Genomic DNA, 18,896 nt, shown 5'->3' with positions numbered 1-18,896 from the left:
TATCAAAATAAGTGTAAAACCACAGTGTAGATGATTTGGATATCTAAAATCAAAAGTGGTGTACAAAACAATATGGTTTCAGAATGTGGAGTTCATGTTGTTGATAAGTGTTAAATGGTGAATTTATAATTAGGAGGAAAACTCTATCTGGGATATATAAAGAAATTCTGTGAATGTTTTTAATTCCGCATCAATAGAGGATTATTTTCTTTTCATATAAATTGTGTGGGATTTTATTCGTAATTTGGATTGAAAAATTATGGAATATTCCGGCAGGTTGTGTGTTAACATTATTATGGGATTATGACTGGAGACATGTACTCACCCGTATTGTGTAACTCTCCCATATGCTACCTTTTACTGTCTTATAAGTGACTGTCTTGTATTAGAGTCACATATAAGACAATAACATGTAACATATAGGACAGTTACAGGGAATGGTCCGATAATCCGGGAGTTAAAGTACAGAAACAACAATACATGACATAACAACTATGTTTTAACAAGTGGCTACGGTGCTGATCTCTTAAAAGGACTACAACGCATGCAGAAAGCAAACGTGTTAAGATGAAATTTGGATCCATACATTGCCCTGAATTAACACATGTACTACAATGTAATTTAACCATTAAACTTGTCATTCACGGTATAATGCTTCTACTGACGAGTCTGTGAAAAACAGCTTTCTAATAGAATTTAGTTTGACGTTAGTTTAAGTCTCTTCTATCACTTTCGTTTACCCAAGCAATGGGAACTGTTACCAATAAACATTATGTCTGTTTTGTACTATGATGTGTGTAATTTTGTGTAAGGGTGAACCGTCCCATGGTCAGCTAATGTAAAAATATGAAAATTAATTCAAAAAAAAAAAAAAAATAACAAACTCAGTATTGTTTTATCTATTAGAGTTTCGGAACTTTTGTCACAAAAAAACTGACAGAAACCGTAGTCTTACTAAAATCGTGTAATACACGTACGCTGTAGAATTTTATCTAAAGGTTGATATTTGACAAATATTATTATAGATAATTATAATCTTATCTTACCATAAAAAAACATTGTATCCATATATGCAGAAAATTCATTAATAACCTTGGTATTTTATGGTAAACGTGATATTGTGATTTTATACGTAAGTTCTGTCCTGTAGTTGTTATCCAAATGTGTCGAGACAGGGCCAATTAAAATTACCTTAATCTCGATAACAAGCCGCGCATATTTTATCATAAGCATCCCAGTGTCATTGTGATAAGCGGTCTATTTTAAGTCCGTCTTATTTTCGTCATTTATCCCGTAAGCCCAGTATGGCTTATCTACGATACCGTCTTGTTTACGAAATATTCTTTCATCGGTATTAAAATAAATGATTGATATAAAGAAAGTACCATAACTTATGCATATGTAATAACATAATTTCCAGGCCTATCGTTTATGTATTCTTTTCATTTGGGCCTAAGTTTTATGTCACTGCATGGAATCTAAGGCATATTTTCAAAGCCGGTTTGTTTTTAGGATACATTAGACTGCAGCAAACAATGCAAGGTTTACTTTCAAGATCGGCTTATTTTCGGTTCAGACTTATTATCGAGATTTTAGAGAATACGAACTGTATACTATCATACTACTGAAGGATTTCAAAGGACAAAGTCATAAATTTGAAACTCTCAAGTATGCTAGATATGATATCAGGTTATTGCCCACAGGATTATCGTAAAACCATTACAATATGTTGAGAAAAATATTTAAAAAAATATAAAAAAAAAACAAGAAAAAAATAAACATTAACAAAGGGTAAAAAAATAAATAACACATCCATGTTAACGATTCTAGATTGCAATTTATTTTCATAATATTAACTATGAAGTTGCATCTGTGATTCCAACACTACCTGTTTTAAATAAAACAACAAGTACTTGATATAACATTAACCTCCATATTACTTACGCTACAAGTACAGTTGAACCCCGGTATCTCGAAGTCAACTAGCCAATATAAAAAATGATGTAGGTGATCTCGAACTTGTTTCTTGCATTAACATCAAATTTCTAATTAAACGGCCTCTTCTAGTTATACGACTTCCAAATAACGGCGTTCAATTGTTAATGGAAGATCTAGGGAACTTTTCAAACTAAATCACATTCTTTGATACTAATAAACATATACACATTTCTTAAAGGTGACGAAGTCACCGCATTAATAATACATTTTATAGTCGATACCACCTCGAAAAATACAGCTACATTACACTATCGCTACATAATATACCCAATAGACATTTTCTCGAGTGTGGTAATGTCTATGCTAATGTGCAATTACATAAAACGCGATCATGTATTTACTACTTACTAACAAGAATTGCTATTCACAGTTTCTGTTTGGTAACAGTTCATACATAATAACAAATGTTCAAAGCATGAATTAGAATAAGTCTTTATCCCACCTTTTCTTGGCGTCAGCTATATGGTCAATCGTCGGCATTGTCTGCGATGCGAGTGGATTACATTGTGTCACTTGAAAATCACTCAGACGAAAAGTTGTGTCTAAAATTAGTTCAACTACGGCGAGTTGTAGAACATTGCAGAAATTTCTGTTAGGTGCATAAGCATCATTAACGTTTTTCTAGACCGTTCAACGCACGGTTTCACATATTATGCAAATGAATCAAACTTTATTAGATCCACCGTAAAAGATTCCTTTTATGTCATATGTCGATCACTCTCAATATCTTTTCTCCTCGATGCAGATGAGTCCCAATTTCCTGTACAGATTATTCTATATTTCCCAATCATACGTAATTGAATTACATTATCAAATATAGAACTTTCTCTGGTACTGACTCTGGTTCAAAGGAGCCTCAACACGTTATCTCTCGATCACCCAAAGGTTCCATTACTTATTTTAAATCCCGGCAGGTCATCTGTCGATCTCTTAATATATACCTTAATCTTTCACAAATAAGTTTTATTCCCTTTAGAATACACGGAATCCCTGCTACGTGGTTCTTGTTAAAATGAATACCTGTAAAAACTGCAGCTAACTTTTTAATTGGGACAACAACAAAATCGTTTCATGAATAAACCGTTAATAGTTGACATGACTTCCTTACATTTTCATTGACATCAATTACCTTCTTCATATTACAATTTTCTTTCTAACTATGCATACATACATGGTAGGTTTTCTAATAATGAATTTATGGTATGAAGAATAAAAATCATGACATGATATGATCATTTCACATGATTATGGCACAAGTTCGACGCTATATCAAGTTTAGATTAGTAATGCAAGTTACAGAAAGAACACGCATATATCCATACATGAATTCACAACTCAAAACGTCTGGACAGAAGTCGATCAAAGGGAAGTTACTCTGATAGATCAGACAGTCATTCACTCGTTCAACTGTGATTGTGTACCATACCTTGTCCAGATCACGTAACATCAACGATCTAACATTTAAAACACATTACTAAGTCATTAAAATGATATCACATTTCATTTTGTGCACGTTAACCACGCAAGTATATAGAAACTCCTTTTGTCAACAATCATACAGCATGTAACGGTTGGGGAAATGAATCACATTCCGAAATTCACATGCATAAAAGCATGGATGATACTCACAAGAACGAGTTACACATACATACATGAAAACCTTGTCTCGAAGACAACATCATGCCCAGGTTTCTAGGTATCCAAGAAATAGACTTTAGTTAAACAGAATTTTTAGCATCAAGATTTGGCTGGTACCATTGTAGTTTTTAAGATTTAAAGAGCGTACATTATCTATTGGTAAAAATATGAATTTAATATTACCATATCCTTGACAAAAGTACAGAAGGAATTAACAATTAGATAATTATATGGGGGAAACAGGTAATGCCTATGGTAGCCCCCACTCACTCTCTGCTCACATATTGTTATATATCTTTTAGAAAAAAACGTGTTGTAAAACATATCTGCCTTCTCACAATTATGTCACGATTTGTTGACATCAATGTGAAACAAGTCTTAATAAATTCATCGTACTAACAATATACAATAATCATGTGAATGTTTACTGACACCCATGCTACAAACACTCTGATCACACATACTTTTAATGAGCTAACAAAGACGACACGATACTTTGTGATGACACATCAGTGGGTCACACTGACAAGATAATCTTTCTAGTTACAAATGATATTTACATTGATGGTACAATGTACTTTTCTGTACGTAGTTTAACGGTATTCAGACTTTTCCGAAGACACAATTCTAAATCTTCATCGACTTCTGGTATCGTATCATCGATACTTTTTAATTACCTGTCTTTTTACACATGAAAATTACTATAACTCCGGGTCATACGAGAAACCTTAAAATTTAACATATTTGTAAGAAGTGATATTTTATTTATTGATATTTAGCGTCAATTTACCATTTGTAAAAAATAACAGGTATGATTAAAACACCGATACATTGTGTCAACAATCATTCCGAGATGTGTTATGTACTCTTTGTTTTATGTGAGAAGTATGTTCAACCACCTGATATGACATTAACCTCCAAATGAGTTCAAACCCTGTTCATATTGTAGACATTTATTCCGATATGGTTGGATGATGGATTCAAATTAGAAATGTCAGCATCTGAGTGCACATTGATTGTTTGAAGATGAAGCTGTTTAAAAAAAAACAGGCAATGCTAGTAAAGTCGTGAATAACATTTCACTGCATATACATAAAAATGCAGCTATTGTTATTCGTATATTATTCTATGGACCAAAATGTTTGTCCTAATGTATAGTTTTACTTTCGCTTTCACCAACCCAATAGTACTATGCTCGATGTAAGCTATTAAAAGAGTTTAGATAGAGATTATACATGGATTTACAACATCTAGTTTTAAATGTCGCCATTTGTATTTATTGATTAAGGTTTCTAAAATCATTTCAATATATTTTGTCATTGGTTTTGTTTTTCGCTAGTAGGTAAAATAAATACATGTATCTGTAAATTGGTCAATCTTCTTGGTCTTCGATGTATTCAGCTGTTGTTTTCCCTACTGAATATCTATGACATTAGATTTACATTTCGTAAAATATTCTATGGCCAATCAGTTTTCTAACATATGTAGCATATTGTCGTAGGTGTTGTTTGGGAAAGGCTATGGCGCGGTGTAAATCTTTTCCCGTAGATGTTGTTAATCTATGGTCCATAGCGTTGGTCAAAGGTGTTGTAGGGCTGTTGCTGGTAAACTTGAGTGGCCATTGCAGGTGGTTCGTTTATAGTTATCCTTTGTGTGTCGTTATCAAAGTTCTGAAAGCATCAATGATACCAGGGGTAAACACAATTCTGGTTAAAGTTTTTGTCATAATTATAGGTTAAAGTTATCATTTTAGTCCTAATCAAATAGATATATTCTAAAATCTAAATGAACGTTTTTTATCAATGGCATAGCAATACTATACATTTTTTAAAACAAATGACTACTTTATTCGAATTCATACTTAATTTGTCTTGTCACCCCTAACGACATTTAACGGCAATTTAATACATCTTACAACCATAAAGTGTTATATTTTCTTTCATTTATTCATATTTTCTTATTTTTCGCAAACCTGACCGCCCGTGAAATGCGCAGAAAAAAGAACATATGTATATATAAAAGCAAAAAATTATTTAAAATAAAATACCATCCCATCTTAAAATGATATTTTCTGTCAGCGAAAACAAATGCTCATTTGCGATAAGATTTATACTTACGTCCGGATAAAAGTCATCACCGGGTCCGTTTGGTACATATCCACCTGAGGTGTAAAAGGATCAAATATTCAACACATAGTTATAGTGATAAAATAGAGGACAATGCACCGCTTTGTATTTGTAAGGACCATGTTATACTCATTATGTGGAATAGTGAACTTACATACTTTCTTTAAAGTAAAAATACGGAAGTGTATTTTTTGAGTTATTGGGGTACAAAGTACAATGCCTAATTCGTAGGTATAAGTGAAATATATATTCAATAATGATAATCGAAGCAGTTGCTATATATATATACATTCATATTTCATGTATCAATTTGAAACTTGTGGATACAAATGACATTGTTATTTAATCTAAAAATGTCAAAAGCAAATTATCCCAAGTTTATAACGCCTCCGCTTATCACTTAGTTTATTATAGGTAATTTAATGTGTTTTTAAGAGTAATATCTTGGTTATATCACCTGAAAGATTTTACTTACTTGTCGCTCCGTAGTTGGTCATACCTACAACGATAAACGATGTGTCATTTGACAAATTCACTTGCATAATGTATCAATGCATGTTACATGGTGACAGGCGTGAAGCTTCTATTACTTTCTTTCGAACCATATTCAATTCCGAAAACGTAGGAAATTAATAACATATATTTTACACAATAACTAATCAAATATTATTAAAAACTAATGGTTTTAGTATATATTTATAGAAATAATGAACAGATAAATAGCCCCCGAATCCGAACTCAAGGCTGATACCAAAATGCACATATAACCCATGTATGGTTTGCTTGAAAACCTCGGAAAAGTATAAAGAAAATATGGCAAGGTCGTAGGTACGGGCAATAAATTTCGAAGTCACATTTGGAATGAGCTACAATCTCAAATGAGAACCTAATGGCAGTGTTTCATTATTATATATTGCTCATATTATAACGTATTATAAGATTTAATTTTGCCTATGTCGCAGTTCGGATAATACTGAGTGATGAAAAATAACACTTTGCGAAATGAAAGTTCAAAACCGACTCATAGCCAAATTTGTTTCCAAAAACTGATTAAACGCTAACAAATAAATTCACTTAGAGAATTTCCAAATCAGTCCTCTGTAATTTGTGTTTTTGAAATGATATTGAATTAATTCGTTTCTCTTTTTGTATAATTGAATTGTCACTATATTGAAATAAAGATTTTAATACGGACATGATTTTTGTTAAAATAAATTTCTCAACTGTGGGTCTCAGAATTGATTGACAAACAGCTAAAGAGAGAGGAACTCTTAACTCGACTTCGATAAACCGAACGTACACTAATTCAGTGAAATGATCCTAATAGAATGTTACCTTCTTCTCGAAGCTTGCTGCTAGAGAGGTCACGAGCCATGCCGGATGGGACCCCATGCGGTGCCAGGTGACACATGTTGTCTTCTTCCTCGAGAATCTCGTGTTTATCGCGACTTCCAAACGAGAACTTCCCATGGTCCACGATAAAGAAGTTCATTACAATATACAGGATCAGTAGAATCAAGCAAGTCACACCATACGCTCTGAACGTGGTTTCAGCTCCTGAGATCAACGAAATAGATGTATTGTCAATGGTTTTGCATTTATGAGGTATGTGTACGACATATGTCAACATCAAATACAGAGAAATATATGTTAATAACATCAACAGTTTTAATTCTATAGAGCAGAAATACATTTTCTTCCTTCCTTTAGGTCAATGTTTGCAAATTAATTTTGAATGTATTTTGATTAGATTTCCCACATTTATATTTGAGATCATGAGATATGACAGGTATAAAATGAAACTTTAATGAAATACAAATACACGTACAACCCTATAAAATTATTTTGTATTCTATAAACACTAGTTTGTGAATGGGCTAAAGTTATATCTCAATTGACAAATTGCATATTAAATGTTTACCTTATAGAAAACAATAAATAATTGTCAAGATTTATGATATTTGATGATATATATTTTCAATATCAATCTTGCGATATCATAACACTATAACTTAACAGTTTCAAAGTCATCGTTTTATTGGTACATTTGCACAGACGGAGCTGCTATTCCCGTGCTTATAACCCCATCGCGACATTTACACCACTATCCTTCCACAACTTATTTACGATGGAGCCAAATAGAACAAAACGTTGCGCAAGGTAACACTACACACTATTTTATAACATTATTCTTATAGAATGTACATAAATGTCTTGGAATGTCATATCAAGTATTGAATCAAAAATAGCTTTATCTCTATTTTTGATCGAGGTATTAAATAATACGTGACGAGCTATTCCTAACACACATTAATGACATCTCATCAATCCTGCTTTGTCACGTAATATGAGGATATATTCCAGTATTAATGTGCCCTAGTGAATTTGCTGAAAGGTGAAAACTATTATCAAATAAAGAAGAAATATCACCAGGTTACATTATATTACATATGTTAGCGTTTACAAGTTTAGCGGCTTATTTCAGTGTGGTTGGCGCTTCAACTATAGTCATAGAAAGTAGGATTTAATACTTCATATGTATCATAGCATTTATTTGCTTATTCATCATTGCATTGTTCTTCTTAAAATTCCACAATCTCTTTTAAGCATGTTTAAATAAGAAAGTGTACGATAAAATATACCAGACTCCATTGATCTACGATGCAGTCGACCAAATACCAACCAGAACCCAATACAGTATTACAATAGTGCAAACTCGCCATCCACAGTATAGCGTCAGGACTAGGAATCAGACGTACACAATAAGATCAATCAGGGCCACTGAAATCTCAGACAATCAAATCGGACTGTTACTGATCTTAATTCAATTTATTGTGATTCGTTCACAGACTACGTGTCAGCAGTTTTACACACTCTTACAGTGTCAATGTGTTGGTTGATATCCGAAACTAGGATTTCTAAGAGTCTTGAGAATGTCTTATCTTTATCGTCTAATAATCTGATTTATTACAAAACATGACATTAACAATTACAATAAAAGTAGACGGTTCGCTTACAGTAAATGCTTTTAACTATCGCTGTTATCCTTTAAGACAAGTATTGCCATAATCATAATTTATGGATGACACACGAGTTGACGTTAAGAAGACGCTTTGTAGAAGATGTTATTTGCATTAGTTCTATGATGGAAGGATTCACACAAATAGAAAATATATGTGCAATGAAGGTAGAGTACGTACAAAAGCAAAGGTTAATTATTATACTCGTACTGTTTTCAATATAAAAAAAACTTGTTTTCTGTTAACCCTGTCCTAATGGTCCTATAACAGCGACACTCATTTATGGATGAGCTCCCCTATGTGTTTCGTGTGTGGGTGTCTGTAGACATGAATGAGGCAGCGGTATAGTCATGTTATATCTGCTTGTAATAGTGGAACTCTTGTCATTTCTATAGTGCAATATCACTGAGGTATGCCGCCGAAAACACCAAACAATAAATCCCACCGAGTCACATTAATTACAACGGGCGAACCAGTTGTCCTACTCAATTTACGCTGAGCACTAAAGACAGACAGAAACTAACTCCTTTATAGACTATGGTGTGTCTCGGTCAGGGGACAGAACCCAGAGCATTCCTCACAGGGGCGAGTGCACAGATGAAGGCCAAAATTGATGCGGTTTTCGGGGAAATATTCGGAAGAGTAAAGTCAGAAAGGAAGAAGAGAAAGGTCACGATCCCAGATTTAGTTACATTTTACGATCATGCAATGTGGGCAGCGGGTGCAATCCTCACATTCTACCTGCAGAACAATAATGTTCTTGCATTTGATTCAAATTATAGTAATTGGTATTATCGGATAAACGTGGTTTTTTTGCAATGGATATGACAATAGTTTCTTCTCCTTTCTGAAGTTTTGTAATGGGTGTGAGATATTATCATTGTTTATCACTATATGTTGTAGACATTACACAGCAGTGATTAGGTAGTGGCGACACTACAAGAAAATGGCGACAAAATCCACATCGTTCCATCAGTTTTTATTACATTGTTAACACATATCCCTACTCACCGTAGCTATAGACCATAATGCCGCCAAATACGGCTCCACATCCGCGTCCGAGGCCATGATGTAGTCCCTGGAGGATGCCTTGAGCGGAGGATCGCAATCCCGTGGGTATGGCTTGTGTGATGTAGGAACAACACGCAGCCCATACGGCGGCATGGGTCAAACCTTAAAGAGCAATATGTAAACGTTAGTCTTTATGTATATATTTAGACACATTTATCATGACGCGCTAACGTACGTTATTCAATTTGTATGCAATCCTGGAAGAAATATAGGACCATAAATCCCCGAAGATGGTAATTTAATTCTTAAATATTTTATTTGTAATGTGGACATGTTTTCGTCAAGTTATGAAAATTCATATTTCATACGTTTTACTACTTGATATACTCGCTTGTTCATATATACGTGGAGAATATCTAGAATTCACCCATCTATTTTGAATGTTTTCCTTTATTGACGTCTCTAGCAGTCTGAGACTGTTCGCATTCAAATTTCTTTAATACACGACACCCAAAAGAATTCATAAATACCACCTGTCTCTCTCATACACGCTTATAGCTTTAAACCAAATGTAGGAATATTCTTAGAAGAGAACAACTTATTTCAAAATGACCAGTTTCTTCATACACCGTAAAAGTAGTATATAGACAGGAAGCTTTTAAGCATACCAACGCCACACTAGCACCCAATCCTTCTCTCGATATACGTCTTCTTAGACAAAGAATGAAATATGAAGCTAAACAGTAAGGGTAAATAATACAACCATATCACAATTTTTCATACATTTCGTTCCTTAAACGTCTAAACGGCAGCGTTACATAAAGGAAGTCTATCAGACTGGCAGGACCATGGTAACCGATAATATATCTACCCAATAAGCAATATTGATGTTGATGAGGAACTGCATGTACATTTTAACACACTAATTTAGTACCTCTGAACCATGTTCTAATGGTATGATATTGAAAATCAAACTACGATAACTCTTGAGGACTTAAATAAACTTTTACAAGTAGGCTGTATGACATCTTATCTCGTAAAAAATTATAATATTACATAGGAGAAACTACCTTAAAAAGAAAAAAATGCTTATTACAGCTTTTAAGTTCTTCAGGAACTCGTTAGTGATGCCTCAGGCCAAGTGTGTTGATCATTGAACGAAATTTTAATACATATCTGGTACATTCTCCAATCCCACCGAAATGACATGCACATGCGTTTTCGAGCTTCCATTTGAATTCAATTACTTAAAAGTTACCGACTATACAATCTTGGAATTATATGTTACGGAATCCCGATTTCATCTGTCGTACTGAAACACGCAATCAACATGAGCTGTCATAGAAATAACTAGGTGCGACTGTTAACGATTTCTAAAGAACATATAATTGCAACATTCACGAATCGCTCTCCACTTCTCTTTCCTAGGACGATATCGGTTATTAACTTTGGCAATCTCAATGCTGATCTCTCATGAGCCTGATGAGGAACCTTCCCATTTCTACAATTTAGGGATTCTTGAGGATAGCGTATTTTAAGATAGTTGTCGAGATTATTTTGGAAAGAATGGCTCGACATTTTTAAAGTGTCGTTTCAATTCAATTTCAACATTTTAAAGGAGTTGTCATTTTTAACGTGATCTCATTCCTTGATCTACAATCAACACTTTGGTTACTGCTTCATTGTACTGTATAGTGGTTCCGTTACACGGATGCTTTATTTCTATATATTCGAGTTTTTATCGAATTCCACAAATTTAAAACATCCGCGAAAGATTAAGAAAATCGATAGTATCGAAAAGCTTTATAAATTGAAGGGATCGGATCAGTAAACCAAGACATTTATCCTCTGCAAATATGTGCCTTACCATCGTCGGAAACCTAAGGGCCACCTCTCTATTATTATCGTTGGAAACCAAAGAGCCACCTTTCTATTACCATTGTCGGAAACCCGTGAGTCACCTCTGTATTTCTTTCGTTGGAGACCCGCGAGTCACCTCTCTTTCTATCGTCGGAAACCCGCGAGTCAGCTCTCTATTACCATCGTCGGAAACACGCGAGTCACCTCTCTATTACCATCATCGAAAACCCACGAGTCACCTCTCTATTACAATCGTCGAAAACCCACGAGTGATCTCTCTATAACTATCGCCAAAAACCCACGAGTGACCTCTCTATTACTATCGTCGAAAACCCACGAGTGATCTCTCTATAACTATCGTCAAAAACCCACGAGTGATCTCTCTATTACCATCGTCGAAAACCAACGAGTCACCTATCTATTATTATCGTCGGAAACCCACGAGTCACCTCTCTATTGTGTGACAAAAACTATAGATCGATGAGACGTGGGTTTCCATCACAAACTATAGAGCGGTATGACGTGGGTTTCCGTCACAAACTATAGAGCGGTGAGACGTGGGTTTCCGTCACAAACTATAGAGTGGTGAGTCGTGAGTTTCCGTCACAAACCATAGAGCGGTGAGTCGTGGGATCCGTCACAAACTATAGAGCGGTGAGACGTGGGATTCCGTCACAAACTATAGAGCGGTGAGACGTGGGTTTCCGTCACAAACTATAGAGCGGTGAGACGTGGGTTTCCGTCACAAACTATAGAGCTGTGAGACGTGAGTTTCCGTCACAAACTATAGAGTGATGAGACATGGGTTACCGTCACAAACTATAAAGGTTGAGTCGTGAGTTTCCGTCACGAACCATAGAGCGGTGAGTCGTGGGTTTCCGTCACAAATTATAGAGCGGTGAAACGTGGGTTTCCATCACAAACTATAGAGCGGTGAGACGTGGGATTCCGTCACAAACTATAGAGCGGTGAGTCGTGAGTTTCCGTAACAAACTATAGAGCGGTGAGACGTGAGTTTCCGTCACAAACTATAGAGCGGTGAGACGTGGGTTTCCGTCACAAACTATAGAGCGGTGAGACGTGAGTTTCCGTCACAAACTATAGAGCGGTGAGACGTGGGTTTCCGTCACAAACTATAGAGCGGTGAGACGTGGGTTTCCGTCACAAACTATAGAGCGGTGAGACGTGGGTTTCCGTCACAAACTATAGAGTGGTGAGTCGTGAGTTTCCGTCACAAACTATAGAGCGGTGAGTCGTGGATCCGTCACAAACTATAGAGCGGTGAGACGTGGGTTTCCGTCACAAACTATAGAGCGGTGAGACGTGGGTTTCCGTCACAAACTATAGAGCGGTGAGACGTGGGTTTCCGTCACAAACTATAGAGCGGTGAGACGTGAGTTTCCGTCACAAACTATAGAGCGGTGAGTCGTGGGTTTCCATCATAAACTATAGAGCGGTGAGACGTGAGTTTCCGTCACAAACTATAGAGCTGTGAGACGTGGGTTTCCGTCACAAACTATAGAGCGGTGAGACGTGAGTTTCCGTCACAAACATAGAGCGTGAGACGTGGGTTTCCGTCACAAACTATAGAGCGGTGAGACGTGAGTTTCCGTCACAAACTATAGAGCGATGAGACGTGGGGTTTCCGTCACAAACTATAGAGCGGTGAGTCGTGGGTTTCCGTCACAAACTATAGAGCGGTGAGACGTGGGTTTCCGTCACAAACTATAGAGCGGTGAGACGTGGGTTTCCGTCACAAACTATAGAGCGGTGAGCGTGGTTTCCGTCACAAACTATAGAGCGGTGAGTCGTGGGTTTCCGTCACAAACCATAGAGCGGTGAGTCGTGGGTTTCCGTCACAAACTATAGAGCGGTGAGACGTGGGTTTCCGTCACAAACTATAGAGCGGTGAGACGTGGGTTTCCGTCACAAAAATAGAGCGGTGAGCGTGGGTTCCGTCACAAACTATAGAGCGGTGAGACGTGGGTTTTCCGTCACAAACTATAGAGCGGTGAGCGTGGTGAGACGTGAGTTTCCGTCACACAAACCATAGAGCGGTGAGTCGTGGGTTTCCGTCACAAACTATAGAGCGGTGAGACGTGGGTTTCCGTCACAAACTATAGAGCGGTGAGACGTGGGTTTCCGTCACAAACTATAGAGCGGTGAGACGTGGGTTTCCGTCACAAACTATAGAGCGGTGAGTCGTGGGTTTCCGTCACAAACTATAGAGCGGTGAGACGTGGGTTTCCGTCACAAACTATAGAGCGGTGAGACGTGAGTTTCCGTCACAAACTATAAAGGTTGAGTCGTGAGTTTCCGTCACGAACCATAGAGCGGTGAGTCGTGGGTTTCCGTCACAAATTATAGAGCGGTGAAACGTGGGTTTCCATCACAACCTATAGAGCGATGAGACGTGGGTTTCTGTCACAAACTATAGAGCGGTGAGTCGTTGGTTTCCCCCACAAACTATTGAGCGGTGAGACGTGAGTTTCCGTCACAAACTATACAGCGATGAGACGTGGGTTTCCCCCACAAGCTATAGAGCGGTGAGTCGTGAGTTTCCGTTACAAACTATAGAGCGGTGAGATGTGAGTTTCCGTTACAAACTATAGGGCGGTGAGTCGTGGGTTTCCATCATAAACTATAGAGCGGTGAGACGTGAGTGTCCGTCACAAACTTTTGAGCGGTAAGTCATGGGTTTTAAACGATAGATCTTCAAATGAAATCACGAAATATTGATCTCGCATTTGAAGCGCTGTACACCTATAATGTTTGCTTCTGTCTAAGTAATCTAGAACTATGGACTCCATTTTATTACTATGTTGTCCGTAATTGTATTATAAACCATTCCATTTGACTATTGCTGTCAGTTATGTCAAGTCCTTGTGAGTATTTTTGCAAATAAATCTAGTCAACAGTATACGTGTTTGATACTATGTTTATTTACGTATGCTTGTCATTAAACTGTATTTTGACTCTTTTCTATATTCCACATTCATTCTTACCTCATTTCCTTCATAAGGTCATGTGTATATTTCTACAATCTCACAATTTAAACCAACTTACTTTAAGAGGCCATTTTATTTCGACATTAACTTTGCGATTTTCGATTAAAACAGGTTGATTTGAATTGTATTTCATACATTTTGCAGCGATTTCTTTGATATGAATTGGTTTACAATACTAGCCCTAGTGTCCATATTTTCTAAATACTCTCAAGTTTCTAGATAACCCATAATTTAGTTGAGAGTTAAACACTGTATTGAATTCTAGGTCTTACAATTTCGCAGCATGAACAATGTGACTTCCTCAGTTAGAAAATAGAAATGGGTTAAAATTCAATTTAAGGGTTATCATTTTGTACTTACCTTGTACAAATTCAAAAGGCAGAACCCACCAAGGACTCTTCAGCCATGATATGTACATAAAGCGGACAACGTTGCCTAGCAACCCAGCGTACAAAACCCGTATGTGACCTGAAATCATAATACAACACTTGAGTTTCAATTTGAAAAAAGTATTTATACCATGATTAACTTGTCGAATTAAAGTCAAACATGTATTTAAATCAGAAACTCAATACAATTTCAGACACCTGTGACAACAAAGTCGTTATTACATTTTAGATTGACACCTATTAGAGATTTGCAGAAAAAATAAACTATTCTTTGAAAATATCCCGTCACAGCAAGAGATAATAGAGGTCCAAGCAAGCAATCTGTAAAATATGAATATATTGAATGTTTTTGTGGGTTTTTTTATATTTTTTTTTCCGATTTGCTAAAAGTTAAAAAACATAAAATTCCTTGCGGAATAGTGATTACAATATGTGCATCATAAATTTTAAAGATATATCATATGTATTTAACGCATAGTATAAAATAATATTGCTTTGCTTTTATTATCGGGTCTTATAACTTAGGTAAAATGACCGACTGTCATTGTTAGGAAAGTAATTGAGAAATTTGCTTTTATATCCAGTAATTAGACTTCATTAACGATGTACTCCTCTAAGAAGTCAAAATTTTCTTGTATTGACCTTTTTTTCTTATATACATTTTCGGAAATAGGAGTTTATACCATAAACGAAAATGGAAGAAAAAACATATGTCCGTGTGCTCGTTTTTGAGCTATTGTCACTCAAAAATACCTAGTTGACAAAATATTGGATTTTATGGGAATTTTGCCGTTTTGATCATATACACAAGAGATTAAAGCCATAATTTCCTAATGAGGTACTTGATATGTATGGATGTTTGTAGAATTTACTTCCCAGTGGTCTTCTTTAAAAATGTACCAGTTTTGACTAATAAGACTCATATTTTTTTCTCAGAATAACAACAAATGCTACCATTACCCCTTAATTTGCGCTTCAAAATGACCATTTTCAGTCATTTTTGCCAAATTGAACCCTTTATAGAAAAAAGTTCTGGTATTACACTTTTGTTGATTTTATATATATATCAATAGGGGAACAGTTGTTCTTTCTAAATCAGGCAGAAAAATGGGGGGTCCGTGTGCTTACTTTTTTGCCCCATTTGAATATTTGTAATTATTCAATATTTTAAAGTAAAAAATAAAAGTGTTCTAGTTACTATTAAATGTACAAAGTAAAAAGACAAAAGTGTATCATTTCACACATTAATGCTGAATGTTTTAATGACCACGAACCTAGCAAAGATCTACAGCAAAAAATAGCTCGATATAGCTTAAAAATCAGTAAAAATGGTAAAACTGTGACTCTACTCAAAGCGAATAAAAGACGCAATTTCAAAATGACCGCCAAATGGGCCATTTCTTAAAATCCCAGTATAAAAAAATCTACTAAAAATAGAAATATCATTTTTTGACAAAATTTGCACTGGCAACTTGCTACAGATATTGATAGAATGTATTTGAAAATCTCATAACGTCTTTGATCTTTGTAGAAACGAGACTTCAACGGGACTGAAACCTCAGAAGAATACATCCTTAAAATGATTCCTTTATAATCTTTTGTAATTCACTCGAACATCTAAGGCGTCATAATCCACGCATGCGCACGGCGATAGGCCGTAATATCAACTCATAGAGAGGTAGAGGGTAGAGGGTTGGAAGTAGAGGGTAGAAGGTAGGGAAGAGGGAAGGTTAGGGGGTAGGGTAGGGGGTAGGATATGAGGTAGAGGGTAGAGGGCACTAGAATCAGTTACATATGATAACTACTGGAAATGTATTTGTCTTCGGCTAAGATGTAGTCAATCTTTATACAGATATCCTAATTGTATTTACAACAAATATGAGTTGTCTAGTAATCAGCACAAATGGCAGTCCATTGGCGTTTCACTTCCTAACCTTGATAGCAAACGATTACGTCATTATCATTTCTTGAATGAAAAATAAAAGCATAGACAATAATCAAATCATTTAAAGACGCAACATGTGAATATCAAAATACATTCTAACAACAATATTTAACCACCGAAAAACATGCTAGCACTTTACGCAAGTGAAAAAAAGCATTTTAAAGACTTTAATATGTTTAAAACGACGTTATGAGACTGCCAACGTCAAATACGCGGGTTTTTTCTATGGAGCCAGGTAAAATTACACAATGCGGTATGGTTCAGACTGATCAACTATAGTTAAAAGCTTTCCATTTTGTCGATAACTCTTATATTAACCGAGCTGTCGACACCTACGTAAAGTAAAAAGAAAAACAGTAATCGACCAGTCTGGAGCCAAAGGCGCGTGCTGTGCTGACAGGGTACACAGACTTTTTATCGGCGGTGTCCATCATGGCGCCATAACATACTGTTGCAGCATTCGTCTCTGTCTCGTAGTTACGTAGTTAATCTCAAAAATAATGCTTTGGCGTCAACCTATGGTGCCACTGTTACACTAAGACAATATTTCATAAATGGAACGAAGTATTTGCATTTTGTCATGATTACTGTTTTTTTTTATAACTATATTTCAGTATCAATGAAGTACTTAGATAAAACATGTAAATAAGATTACATGATTACATTACGTTATCGTTTTAATATTAAAAGCGGTTTCAACCACATTAAAATCAATCTCTTTGATTAAGAATTGAAGTTTATAGCCAAATCAATATTCAAAAAGGGAGCGTCAAATGACCCTAATTCAATATACTTATTTTATTGGATGTTGAACCATTCCCGACATCACTGTTTTCGTTAGAAATGTTTCAAGAGAACGTAACTTGTATTAATCTATAAACACCCTATTTTTTGCCAAGGTGTGAAGATAATGAGGCTTTCTTACCACCAGTTGGCATGTTTCGAAAATATTAATCAATTTACAATATTTGTTTTTGTTTTCCGTTGAAATGAAGACTACATATATGTGACGGATGAAAAACGACTCTGCAGTTTGCTTGGTGCACTTGTTAATGTGAATAAATCAAAACGAGTCTTCACATCTTTTCTAAATTTAGCTTTTAATTGACAAATACTGTTTACCGCTGTAAAATACTGGTTTGAAATGTCTCATACAATTATTAAAAACTCCCAAGAGAATGAAGGTGAAAATATTGCCAAACTCCTATGAGATCTGCCCTAATTAAACAACCCCAGAAAGTTAATTAGTATAACATTTACCATTGTATAGCGATTAAAATTATCACTGTAAGAGAGACTGTCATTGCAAACGCTGAATCCAGGGAGTGAACGCTATGATCTTAACCTACTACATGCAATAGGTCAAAAAGATATATTTTTAATAACATATTGACCATAATACACTGTGCATGTTGCAAAGATATTGAATAAAAGGAGAGTGCATGCAATCCATTGCTGGTTCAGTAAAATAATCTACACAAATAAATCGTTCATCAAATAAATTCGACAGGATTTCTGTCGTAAACGCAATTCCACAGCAATTTTACAAGACATGCGAGTTGTTGGCACCTTAAGAAATTTTAAATTAGACTACATCAAAGAGCACGTTTATCCTGCTAGGATTTGTCATTAATGACAAAAACAAAGCATGGGATTAATAGGAATCAACTGGTCGGAGACTTTGACGGATCAAACAAAATGTCGAAGGCGTTTAAACTGAGATGTCGCACAATAGACCAGTCAAACTAGCCATAAAAATAGCTGAACCTCAAACTAATTGCAACAGAAGCAACTATGTATTTTTCTTACTCCTTGATATGTAGTGAATGATGTATTAAAATTCCCAAGAAATCCCAAAGGGGGAAAATTGAAAATTATCAGCTTTTCTTTGACCTATATTG

At 35.6% G+C, this 18,896-nt stretch overlaps 1 protein-coding gene across 1 annotated transcript in view; it reads right to left on the bottom strand.

Moving 5' to 3' along the window:
• Positions 1-1,817: 1,817 nt before the first annotated feature.
• Positions 1,818-18,896, bottom strand: part of LOC138320995 (major facilitator superfamily domain-containing protein 6-like) — a 53,130-nt gene continuing 36,051 nt past the window's right edge. The window contains exons 4-8 of the mRNA XM_069264356.1: positions 9,794-9,955; positions 7,098-7,319; positions 6,238-6,261; positions 5,754-5,797; positions 1,818-5,306 (exon numbers count right to left, since the gene is read on the bottom strand). Coding sequence (XP_069120457.1) covers positions 5,196-5,306; positions 5,754-5,797; positions 6,238-6,261; positions 7,098-7,319; positions 9,794-9,955 — 563 coding nt within the window. The 3' untranslated portion in view covers positions 1,818-5,195. The remainder of the gene's footprint in view (positions 5,307-5,753; positions 5,798-6,237; positions 6,262-7,097; positions 7,320-9,793; positions 9,956-18,896) is intronic.

Source organism: Argopecten irradians, chromosome 4 (genome assembly GCF_041381155.1).
Source record: "Argopecten irradians isolate NY chromosome 4, Ai_NY, whole genome shotgun sequence".
NCBI classification, from domain to species: domain Eukaryota; kingdom Metazoa; phylum Mollusca; class Bivalvia; order Pectinida; family Pectinidae; genus Argopecten; species Argopecten irradians.
This window is presented reverse-complemented; position numbering and strand designations above follow the sequence as displayed.